At 50.5% G+C, this 12,714-nt stretch overlaps 1 protein-coding gene across 1 annotated transcript; it reads right to left on the minus strand.

Annotated features, from left to right (window-relative positions):
* Nucleotides 1-7,430: 7,430 nt before the first annotated feature.
* F5891DRAFT_1193259 (uncharacterized protein) lies at nucleotides 7,431-9,997 on the minus strand (the record flags this gene model as incomplete). The annotated part of the gene is made up of 10 exons (XM_041367704.1): nucleotides 7,431-7,500; nucleotides 7,593-7,735; nucleotides 7,784-7,930; nucleotides 7,978-8,163; nucleotides 8,222-8,259; nucleotides 8,309-8,657; nucleotides 8,717-8,773; nucleotides 8,825-8,997; nucleotides 9,057-9,585; nucleotides 9,635-9,997. The coding sequence occupies 10 exons, from the start codon at nucleotides 9,995-9,997 to the stop codon at nucleotides 7,431-7,433; spliced, it is 2,055 nt and encodes a 684-aa protein (XP_041221829.1).
* Between the last annotated feature and the right edge of the window lie 2,717 nt (nucleotides 9,998-12,714).

The following is a 12,714-nucleotide window of genomic DNA, read 5'->3' on the forward strand; positions in this document are numbered from 1 at the left end:
TACCTACTCGGTAGCGCTTCGGCTCCGCATGACCGCGCTTAGGCGCGCTATATAAGCGCCAGCAGTACATACTACACCTTTCAGACCTTACTTTTCCCTTGAACTTACTAGTTATCACCCACTATTTACTTAGCAGTACATAGTAGAAGTCTATTGGTCTACACTTTGCATCTATCTTTTCTTATATTGCTTTATATCATCACTTAAGCTTAGTCTCTTTTATTTCCGCTTACGCGCGCGCGCTTTCCCGCGCTTCGCGCTAATACGCGCGCGCGTTCCCGCGCCTTCGTACCTTGCGCGCACTTGCGCTTTCTCACGCTTCGCTTAAGCGCACACTTCTAGATCCTTGCTGCACTCACTTCCCCTATAGGGTCGAACGCACTTGTCTCCTCAAGCAACGCAGACTAGGCAACGCGCGACCTATCAACATTTATAGATACTGCCAGGAGCATCATTTGTTCCTAGTAGTATTGTTGTTTCTACAACTGGAGCCCACCGCGAGGGGAGCAGTCAGCAAGATCTAGTTTTGCGCATCTTAACACATACAGGTCAATCTCTTTGCATTTTCACAAGCTAACCAGTTTCTAGTCACGCATTCTTGCGCCTTGTGCGCGCACTTTCCCACGCTGTGCGCCTCGCGCGCGCACCTTTGCACTTAGCACAATTCGCACATATAAGGTCAATTTCTTTGCAATTTCAAAAGCTAACCATTTTCTAGTCACGCATTCTCGCGCCTTGCGTGCGCGCAATAGTTCCCACGCCTCTGCGCCTTACGCGCGCACCTATACGCCTCGCGTGCGCATGCGCCTTCGCACGCCTCAATGCCTTATAGATTGCCCATCCGCGGCACAGCAAACGCGCCCAAGTTCGACGGCACTACAGACAACCTCGCCGAATTTATTGACGCATATGAGCAGCTTGCTGATGAAGCAGGACTCCAAGGACACGACCGCATTAAAGGTATTATCCGCTACCTTGAGCGCGACGATCGAGAACTATGGGGAGGTATGCCAGAAGCGGCAGTAAGTGATTATGAAGCATTCATGACAGAAGTGAAGGTAATGTATCCTGGATGGGATGGTAAAAGACGCTACGCGCTCGCGGACTTGCGCGCTATCGCGCGCGAATACGCTAACAAACCAATGACCTCTTGCACAGAACTCAGCAATTACCTGCGCGCATTCAGGAAGGTTATGCAGCCACTCATGGATGAAGACCGTATTGGAAAGGCCGAACGCGACCACCTATTCATGGAAGGAATCCCTAGCGATGCTCAGGCGCAAATTCGCTTGCGCCTTATGATCAAGTTCCCTGACCACCATCCATACGACCCATACCCATTCATGGACATCTTCGCAGCTGCGCAGTTCCTATTACCTGCGCGCGCTTTTCCCGCGCCAAGCGCACCAGTAAGCGCACCAGTTAGCGCACCTGTGGTAGCGCCAAGCACACCAGTGCAAGCTAAGGTAGCTAAGTACAAAGATCGCTACCACGCGCGTCGCGCAACGCAGGATACGACCATTAGCGCTAATGCAACAGCTGGACTCTTCTATCGCGCACCCTCAGATGTTGTACTTGACAGAAAGCCACCAGTTCCTATTCACGTGCCTCGCGCGCGCGCCTTTCCCGCGCCTACGCGCGATTCACGCGCACCTCAAGCATCAACTGCGCCAGCATGCAAAGCTATATCAGACTGCATTACTTTAGATCACGAACTCGAACGCGCGCTCGCAAAGCGCGCTGCAGGCGCCTCTTCACTATCATCCTCAGCAGCATCATCTCCTTCACAATCCGCATCATCTCCATCACCATCAATCGCATCAGAAGTCAGGGATGACTCTAATCATCTATTGCACACTAACGCGCCAGTTGAAACACGCGCGCCTATCGCTATCGCATCGCGCGTGCCCATCGCTATCATATCGCCAGCAGTCAGGGATGACTCTAATCATCTATTGCACACTAATGCACCGCTAGAAACACGCTCGCCCCTCGCTATCACATCGCTTAAGGAAGAAACCTCGCCAATCGCACCATCACCATCACTGCTTGCATCACCAGAGGTCAGGGATGACCCTAAATATCTATCGCGCCTTAGCGCGCCTATAGAGGAGCCTTCTGCCACACCGGAGGCTCAAGTCGCACCTTGCATCAACCAGAGTTTGTCTCTGGAAATTCCAGATGTCACTCATGATCACGCACACATCGCGCTTTTTGCTTCCAGTGACTATCGCGCACCGGTAAAACATCCGTGCATCACGCTGCACAACCACCAAGCAGAGCATGTCTCAGGCGACCCTGGCGCAACTCAGGCGCACCATATTGCGCCTGAGGACGCGCAATGCGCGCGCCTAGAGGCAGTGTATATTTACCCTCATCTTGTTTCGCGCTTTTTGTCCTTTTCATGTTTGAAGCTCTTAAGGAGCTATATGATGATTCCAAACACTTTAATTTCATCTTCTCACCACCCCTTGTTCACGCGCCATGATCACGCGCATCGCACAATATGCACGCGCGTTCCCGCGCCTCGTGCACTCATAAATTTAGCAGAGTTTTCACGCTACCGCATTTCTATCGCTTCTCCCCTTCTAAACCGCATTTCTATCATTCAACACAAAGTATATTTCAATCAGCCATCCAGGCGCGACTTAGGCGCGCGCCTGACACATACATATGCGCCTAACTCCCCTATCATCATCTTTAACTTTGCACTTCCCACATTTATTCGCATTCTTCGCGCTTTTGCTTACCATGTCAATTTCGTTCCTGCGCGCCTTGATGCGCACTATTCTCCTTCACCTATGCGCCTACTGCGCCTTGATATACCACCCTTACAGCCCATTCGCGCATCATTTGCGCCTAATTCAACACTATATACATCTCTCACTAACGCATTTGCAGGAAAACGACCGTTCCTCGCGTGTTCGGCCAATATAATCAAATTCACGCGAAATCGCACCAAGGCGCGCACATCGCGCGCATCCTATCAGCTTGTAGGGCGCCTCTACACCCCTCATAGCGCCTCCCACTGGCGCGCCTTCAACCTGCAGCGCGTTGTGCAGGAATTCATTCTGCCAGTCACAAGCCCCCCCAAGCGCGCCAGCCTCGCGTATTCCAACCCTACCTTGGGTAAAGCGTTAGCTCGCAAGAGACGCGAAGCGCGCTAGTCATGCGCACTCGCACGCGCTCAAGGAGGAGGATCGAGCGCTCCAGCGGCGCATCAAAGGAGGAACATATACCAACACTGTTTCATAGGATATTGTTTGTTTTACCCTGGGTTTCGTCCAGCGCTTTCATTTTCATTTTCTCTCATTATAATGCTGTCCAAAGAACTAATAACACACTGATATATATGCATATAGGAATCACTTAGAAGAACATAGAAGAAAAAACAATCATAGAACGTGCCCGCCTAGCTCAATAGTATATTTTCTCTTCGCATGCATGACGCGGCACCATGCTCCTTTTTACCTTAGAACGCGCACATATGCGCACAGTCTTCCCACGCTCACGCGCACGCGCGCGTGTTCACGCAACTTGCGCGCACATGCGCTTTATGCGCGCGCTTCCCGCACCTTTCTCATAGGAAGGTGTAGATGTTGACAGCTGCACGAAGAAGACAAGTCGGATAGGACATCCGCAACGTTTACCATTTTCCCTTCATATTTTCACATATAGTTTTACTCATGCTGTTCAAACCTTTAGCAACTAATATTTAGCACGCCTAGTAGGACTTGGTTTGGACATGGATTGGATTGCTCCTGGACTGCGCCACTTCGCGCCATCCCCACAGAATACAACACATGCGACACTCATGCGCGTTCTCGCGCCTTGCGCGCGCGCACTTTCCCGTGCTATATGGATATGCGCGCATCTCGCCCACACCTTGCGCGCCACATCCATATCACTCTCGCATCATCGCCCCACACCCATGGCATATTATTCACATCAGAGTCACCCTCGCAATCCACCATGCTATGCTTCATTCCCGCGCCTTCATGCATAGCGCGCGCACATTCTCGCGCCTCGCGCATACCATGCGCGCGCACCTTCCCACGCCTTTGCACCTTGCGCGCGCCTGCGCTTTCGCATACATTGCATATCACGCGATAATTCCTGCACTCGCACATTCATCACCCAACAACCAAAGCATCGTACAAGCATCGCACTTGCATACTCTCACGCAAAATCCTCACCACGCGCGCGCTGAGTGGGGACACTCAGAATTTAAGTCCCTGGGAGATGTAGAGACTCGTGTGTCTCATGGTGTGATATGGCAGGTTTCACTAGGAAGTAAACAGCACAAACTCGCAGCGTCATTCTGTGCGCTACCCACAGCTATCTCTATATGACGCGCAGCTTTCCCACGCAACGCGCGCCATGCGCGCACCATTCCCGCGCTTCGCGATGTATACGCGCGCGCGCGTTCCTGCGCTTGCGCGCCCTATAGCGCCAGCCATTCAGATGCATCCATCCACTGTCCACCAAGCTTCCTAGTACGTATATTTCCATTTCCTTTATTAGCATAGTTCCACCTTTATTTTTATCATAGTTTCTCACTCATATATATCCTTACATACCTACTCGGTAGCGCTTCGGCTCCGCATGACCGCGCTTAGGCGCGCTATATAAGCGCCAGCAGTACATACTACACTTTACCTACTTTTCCTACTTTTCACTTACTAGTTACTACCCACTTACTACTTAGCAGAATATAGTAGAAAGCTATTCCTTTACATTTTGCACTCTTATATCTCTTATCTTGCTTTATATCACTACTTAAGCTTAGTTTCTCATTTCCGCATACGCGCGCGCACTTTCCCGCGCTTCGCGCTAATACGCGCGCGCGTTCCCGCGCCTTTGTACCTTGCGCGCTCCTGCGCTTTCTCGCGCTTCGCTTAAGCGCACACTTCTAGATCCTTGCTGCACTCACTTCCCCTATAGGGTCGAACGCACTTGTCTCCTCAAGCAACGCAGACTAGGCAACGCGCGACCTATCAACATTTATAGATACTGCCAGGAGCATCATTTGTTCCTAGTAGTATTGTTGTTTCTACACCGGGCCAGTATATCCGGTATCCCTTACTCTCAGCGTCTACCCCCACAAAGACTGCTTCTTCTGCCCTCGCCTCCAGCTTACCGGCCTCTAACACATGGACGAAGACCGTCATCCCAAATTCATGGGCACGCGACAAGTCCAGCTTGGACTCGCACACCATCTCATAGGGTGTGCTACCTGGGATGGCTCGTGAAGGTAGGCGGTTCTTGAGCCATGTGGCATAACTAATGGCCTCTGCCCACAGATACTTTGGCATGTCCTTGCCCAGGAGCATCGCTCTCGCATGATCAACCAGGGTGCGATTGAGGCGTTCGGCAACACCATTTTGTTGGGGTGAGTTGTGCACCGTTAGCTGCCGTTCGATACCTTGCTGACGCAAGTATTGGTCAAACTCGGCGCTCAGATACTCCCCTCCTCTGTCTGAACGGACTTTTCGCACACAGACACCTGGCGACTGACGCGTCACCCATGCCTCATAGGACTTCAACGCGGTAAGTGCATCACTCTTTTGCTTGAGGAACTCGAGTCGTGTCTGCCGGCTGAAGTCGTCCGTGAAACTGACATAATATTTACAGCCGCCCAGACTCATCGTTTGCGCTGGTCCCCAGAGGTCCGTATGGACTATCTCCCCATATGTGAGTGCACGTGTCTTCGTCTCTTTCGGGAAGGACTGCTGCGCTGACTTAGCTCTCACGCAGGTATCACAGAATTCGGGTTTGGACTGCGGGTCCAGGTCTACTCCCACCACCAAGCCTTTCTTCACAGCTTCGGCAAGTGCATTCTGGCCGACGTGTCCCAGCCTACGATGTAGCTGGCCTAGGGTAAGCTTTTCTTTGGCCACATTAGTGTGGTGACCTTGACTCCCTTTCGTCCCAACAGAGTACAGCCCTTCCACCTGTGGGATCTCCGCAATGATGTCCCTTCGGGGACCTCGTGAGAGAATCTTGCACATACGTCCTTCAAAAAGGACTGCTAGACCGGCGGATGCGATACGATTTGTGGATATGAGGGTGAACACCATACTGGGGGCGTATAGGGTGTCCTTCAAGGTCACAGTGGTCCTCTTGGAGCCCAAAGGTAAGTCGATTCTCACATCTCCGCGACCTGTGGCGCTAACGTTGGAACCGTTTGCAGTATAGACCTTTTGGGGAGGTATTTCGACGAAAGTCTCGAATTTGGACCTGTCCGGACAGAAGTGGGATGTCACGCCGGAGTCAACTATAGCTCCACGGCGCGCAGCAGGTAAGTGCATAGCTTCTGCTACACTCGCAAGGTCTGACGTTGCAAAGGCGTAATTGTACTGGGCCTCGGAGTCTTTGGCCGCAGCCGCGTTAGCACTCTGCTTTTGGGTGCGTCCGCCCCTTTTAGCCTTCTGCTTGGGTCCTTGGCCCTCTTTCCCTCCACCTTTCCTCCAACATTCGCTCTTGTAATGACCCTTTCGGTCACAGTTCTGGCAGAGCACGTCTGGGTTGTAGTGGGGCACAGCGCCATCCGCGCCTTTGGACTTCGTATCGTTGGCGCATGCGGAAAGGGCAGAGTTTGTGCCTCGTTTGGACGGGCGTCTGTCGGTAAGCAAACGATGCTCGTATTCCTCGGTGATAATGTTGACAAGTTCATATGTACTTAGGACCTTTTTGGTGATCTTGGCCACTGCATTAATCAACGATAGGATGGGACGGTACGATTCTGGGAGGGAGCCTATGATAATGGCGTAGAAGTCTTTTTCGTCTATGGACACTCCCATTCCTGCGAGAGATTCATGCAGGTGCAGCATTTCGCTAAAGTGCATACGCACGTCCCCGTTCTCTTCGCATCGAGTCTCTTGCATCCGTCATCTAAGGTCTATCTGGACCAACTCTGTCTTGCCCTTGTGAATCTGACACACCTCTTTCCAGACGTCAGACACAGCCTCCAGCTTTTGGACTCGCAACAGGAGTCTGTCCATAATGGTACTAAACACCTGTTGTTTTACTACATCTGCAAACCAGAATGATCTGTACAGAGCTGTACAGAGCTGTACAGCGCACAAGCTCTACAGCTTGGTCCCTACTAGCCAGTTTGTCACAGTAGCTCCTTACTTTGTGGATCTCTGTACAGATACTCACAGACCACCCAGTAAATAACAACTACCTGTGAAATTGCACATTTTTTCACTGTCTATGTATGTACAGACACTCACAGAGCACTCAGAGAGCAATCATTGTGCACACATTCATTTATGTACAGTTCACCCAAGGTGTTTAGGAACGATGGCAATATATTCAATCACGTGGTACGGAAACATCAGTATACTAGTAGTAGCAAAATACGAAACAAAAAACGGCTCCCAAACTATGGTAGTACTGTAACTCGGACACAGGAATGCGAAGACTTAGTCGAGGACGATTTGTAGATGGGTGTGTTTGGTCTCCTCAGCGCCATCAAGTTTTAGACATGCGGCCCTGGGTGAAAATAATCAGCATCCGAAATTTCAATAAAAAAAGGTTGTTCTTGCCATCCTGTTTCAGCCCATTCCTGAAGTTGTGATACTAACCTGGGACCGTGATATGGATGTTGAAGAATTTGATCGATCATTCTGACCATCTGGCGGTATATCGGGCCGTATTCCTTGGCGGAGAACTTGGGATAAGATTTGCCGTGACCGTTTTTGACGAGACCGTCGAGGACACAATTGTACTATAAAAATGTCAATACATGATGTCAAGGCAGAAAGTAAGAAAGTACCGCAGCGGAAACCAAAGCCAAACATGAGATGGGCAATTGCTTGCAAAAGATATCTGGCCTCTTCCGGGCAATTCGATACGGCCCTGTGTAAAAGAATCCAATAACTGCGTCACGAAGGCCAGGATGAGCGAAATTCCTTGTTTTGCCCTAGTGATTTTAATGTATGTCGTCGGAGTCAGTGCACAATCACTCACCAATGCATCCAATCCAAACCGTAAAAACTCGGATTCCAAAAGTAATTGCGAAGCAGCATTCTGGACCCACGTTGCACGTTCTTGAGCGGGGACTGATGCGGGGGGAACAAGTGAGTATGCAAGAGGTGCTAAGCCTATGGCAGTTTTCTTGAGTTCTGATCGCCAGGTCGAAAGATCGTCATATAACTTCAATAAAGACCTATTGTATCAGCGAGACTGTAAATTAAGAGAGCGAAACACGTACCAATCGAGCCATGTTACACTTTTGCTCCGGCCAAACCCCTGGATTGCAACATGAAACAAATTAGCGCAAGAAGAAGCAAACACGCACCAGCTTCGAATTGTTTTCCTTCCTTGTCCCAAATGACTAAAGTTGCGATGAGAACTTCAGTTACTGACCCTGGAAGATCACCAACAAAACTCGGGAACGGATCGTCAAGTGCGTGTTCCACACGACATTCTCCCTTGGTGTGCTCAAGGAAGCTTTTCCAGCGCGGCCCGTACCAAGCTAATAGAGTAGGTTTGGGCCCGTCTTCTGACCGTTTCATCTTTCTGTTTCTCCGGGGAGCCTGTTGGTCATCAGCGTGCTCGGCTACTTGATGAAGCAGCTCAAGAGTTTCAGGGTCGGGAAGGCGGGGCTGGCCATTTTTCTTGTGGTGGGACTCCAATACGTCGCTAGGCTTCGAGGTATGCAAACGATCACTGTGAGCCTCGTTCAGAATAAAAACCATTTGCTCACCTCAGAACATTGTGTCTGTTGTTGCCGTTGCACTCCTACCAAAGGATCCAGAGAGCCCTTAAGAGCAAAAAGAATAAGTGCAATGCCAGTAAATCCATGTCAGCATACCTGGGAGTCACTGTTCTGGTGGACGGTCGAGGATTGAGAGTTTGCTACAGTGTTTTTATTGAGGCTCGTCTGAGCAGCCGCATCATCCTCATCGCGGGAGTACTGAAAATCGAATTCAGGTGAGAGATGACGAATGACTCGAGGCTGCGAAAGTAGCGATTCGTTTGAGAAGCCTGTAAGATTGAAAGAGGGAACAACATCAGGTGGATCTCAGTACGATAAAGGAAATTACCTGGATGGCCATTGTGACGTTGGTACCCATTCTCATTGGTGTGCTCATCCTCGTCTGACTCATCCTCGTCCTCTTCCCTCTCCCCATCCTCGTCCTCATCCCCATCCTCGTCCTCATCCTCGTCTCCATCCTCGTCCTCGTCCTCGTCTTCGTCATCGCTGTCGTTGGTGCTGCTGACTTTGGGTCCACTGTTCAATAGCTGGGATTCTCGCAGTATAGGTTGACGCCTGACATTGTTGTCCTCCTCGAAAAGGGCCGGATCCAAGTTTTGTTCCACGAAGGTGGTGAGTGGCGGTATGATATTGCGTGGGTTTGGATCACGAGCTACTTTCGTAGCACGCTTCTTGACAGCCTTCGAGCCAACAGCGACATGTGGATTGTTAGCCTCGTGAAGACTACGGCCAGCACTAGGAGGAGCAACGAAACCAAACCTTCCGCCAGGTTGGTGCATTGAAAGACCAGGACCTGTGTTATCAATGCTCGCAGGACCATTGGTAACCGTGAGTGAACTATAAGGCGGAGGAACCGCCTGAATGCAAACATCAGCATTAGTAAAAATGAATACTTACATGCCTGACCTTTGAACGACCCTTCCGTCCTTTACGAGCTGGTTCCGGAGCCTGAGGGTTCACTGGGATATTAGGACTGAGGGACGTGGAGCCCTTGGGAGGACGACTTCGAGACTGAGACTCAAGGACTGCACCAATCTTTTCTAGCTGGCTGTTCCTACCTCCGGTCCCTGCATTGGGGCGGCCAGAACGTCGTGGAGCACCATCTTCAACTTCAGCAAGGCCAAGGGAAACAAGTGGTACGCTGAGTGTTTCGGTGAGGTCCGTAGCCTGATGAGATTTTTTGGGTACACCTGCCCTGCCAGTTGAAGCATCTGAGCCTTTGCGCTTCGACCTCTTCTTCTTGGGGCTGTTAATAGCACGAGGAGGCATGATTGCAACTACACAGAGGATAGAGAAAGAGGTGAAGCCTGAGTCTAGCGATTCATCAAGTCGCAAACTCACCAGTCTTTTATATAATAATATCATGTCTCGGCGCCGGGTGGACCAACAGAACGGCCTTGATGCGAGTAATGGACAGTATTACATTTCAAAAATGCGTGCAACATCACACTGAAGCGCGTACCATGTAATAATCAATGCTGCATGTTTTGAGTGACTCATCTTGATGAGAATAAATGTGTGAAGTCAAGTTGCCAAGAAACATAATTTATAAGTCATACAAGTCACAACAACCAAAAACGCAGTACATCGGGTCAACGTGAGAATGAGAGTACAACAAAGTAGTAATGAAAAACGATGTTTACGTTGAATAATCAGCCTGTATGTATGCTAACCGTCTGACTCGTTGTCAGTCTCCGAAATACCATCAGCCTTCCGACGCTTGGGTAATTCCATGGGGAACGATTGCGAAGCGGCACGCTTCTCGACACGGTCTGCGAGAATAGCAGCAGATTTTCTGAGCGTCTCGACAGTGGAAATGAGCTCCTCGTCATCCGGAAGGCGGTCAAGATGAGTGTTCAATAATGTAAGGATGGTGTTGAAGGAAACAGGGTTCTCCATGTTGTCCTTCAAAGCCGTACGCCACTCCTTGGCGAGAGGGATTAAGTCTTTGAAGTAAGGATGGATCTCGTCTACAAGACGGCGTTCCTCCTTCTTAGTTGCGAAAAAATTGCCCTTGAAGGCCGCGCAGGATTCGAGGTCCATGTTGTTCCAGCGATCAGGTATTGAGTTTCCTATCATATCCTGGCGTACCTGGCCATGGGGGCCACAGAATTTGATGCAAATCCAGATGAAGACGAAGAAAAGTGATTCGAGGTCGTCTGAAAAGCATTGAATGACATGCGATACAGGCAACGCCAAAGCGTTTGAAGACGTTTTCGGGATATATTTCGGTTTCTTTCCGCCCAGCGCTGCCTGTTGTGCATCTGAGAGTTGGGCAAGAAGCCCGCGAGACATGAACGGGATTGTTCCCTGTAGATTGGACGAACAGATCAGTACTAGACGTACTGTAATTAACTGAACGCACTTACCGTACCACCGATGGCATACTTCAGATCTGGGTTGATGCGCACTGCGAACTCCCAGTCGATTAGAAACCCTTTACTACCACCTCCTAACAGATCTACAATCATTGCGTTATTTAAGCTGCAGTCGCGGTGTAGAACCTTGCGTTCCTCCACCGCCGTGCGTTGAACTGAAATTAGATATGTCAGTTCAAAGATTGCCAATCAAAAAAAACACTTTACTGATGACAATGTCCCTCAGCGCTTTCACAAACTCTTTAAGAGTTCGGAACATATGCAGGGGGCGAGCGCAGGGCGTCAAGACAAGTCGAACGTGTGAGCGACTGGTCCCTGCAATACTTAGGCGCTGCGGTTGTTTTCGATATTTGCTGGTCACATCGGGTTCTCCATTCGACCTTTCAACCACCCACCAATCCACCAACTCGGGAACGCCAGGGACGCCAGACATGCGCTTCAACATTTCGATCTCATTCAAGATCACCTGATCCTCCTTACCCTGAACCCAATGGTCTTTGATGATGAATTCCTTATCATCCAAAGAGACCAAGTAGCAGACAGTTCCGCGACTAACAAGGCCGCGACTCGCAAACAGGATCCTTGTGATTGTGTAGATCGTGTCCCTGACACGAATTTTGCCACACGGTTCAGGTGACTGAGCTGAATACGGGAATTGTGAAGGATGGGGTGTAGCAGAATAGATACTGTCAGGCTCCTCAGGCGCTTGGGATGCGAGGTTGAGAAGGGGGGTGCTGGAGATGGCAGTGGCTTGTACCAGGTGGGGGTCCTCCAGATTCTTCATAGAAACGTGCATACCATCGTCAGCATGCGGCTCTGACTCGGACTCGGACTCGGACTCTGGCTCTGGCTCTGGCTCTAGCTCTGGCTCTGGCTCTGGCTCGGACTCGGGCTCTGAGTTGGGATATATCGTCTCGATGACAGCGCTTGGTGCACCCTCAACATCACCGGGTGGTGGATAAGGGAGCTCAGACGTGGCTGCAGCCATGACGTGATCTGCAGGTTGCCGTTTGGCAGGGAGGTTCTTGATCGGACGATAGTTATTGGCATGGCGTTGGGGAGGAGAAATGTGTCTTGTGAAGGAGACTGTCAAGTCATAGCCTATGCACTCGAGGCTGCCGAAACGAAGGGCAGCAATAATGTGAGCAACAATGCTTGGTTTTCGGTAGATATTGAAGGCAGGGGACACGACACCACCGGCATGATCGTAGAAAAGGACTCTGAGCTCCCGGTACTCATTGGTGAGTGATAGTACAAGCGCAAAGCGCCTCCAAGGCTGCTCGCTCAGCATGAGATATGCATGACTATCAGCAGCTTTCACGAGTCGCAACGCAGGTTGATATGAACTGTGCGTCAGCTCAGCCGATACCCTGATATTCCCCCAATTTGCTGTGATCTCGTCTGACAAGAGGAGATCGGGTTTCCGCTTCACCTCACTACCAGGTAATGCTTTATGTGCGTGGGCCGCAGTCCACGTGCGCGTCGCAGTGGGGTTGGCTAGTAGTTTGGGCTCTGCCTTCGCTAAGCAGATAGCCAAAGCGTTGAAGAATGATGAGAAAATTTCTTCGTGAGTTGCTTTTGCGGTTTCGCCGGTCCCTGCATTGCCCT

The sequence above is a fragment of the Suillus fuscotomentosus genome (genome assembly GCF_016647785.1).
Source record: "Suillus fuscotomentosus strain FC203 chromosome Unknown F5891scaffold_57, whole genome shotgun sequence".
Taxonomy (NCBI): domain Eukaryota; kingdom Fungi; phylum Basidiomycota; class Agaricomycetes; order Boletales; family Suillaceae; genus Suillus; species Suillus fuscotomentosus.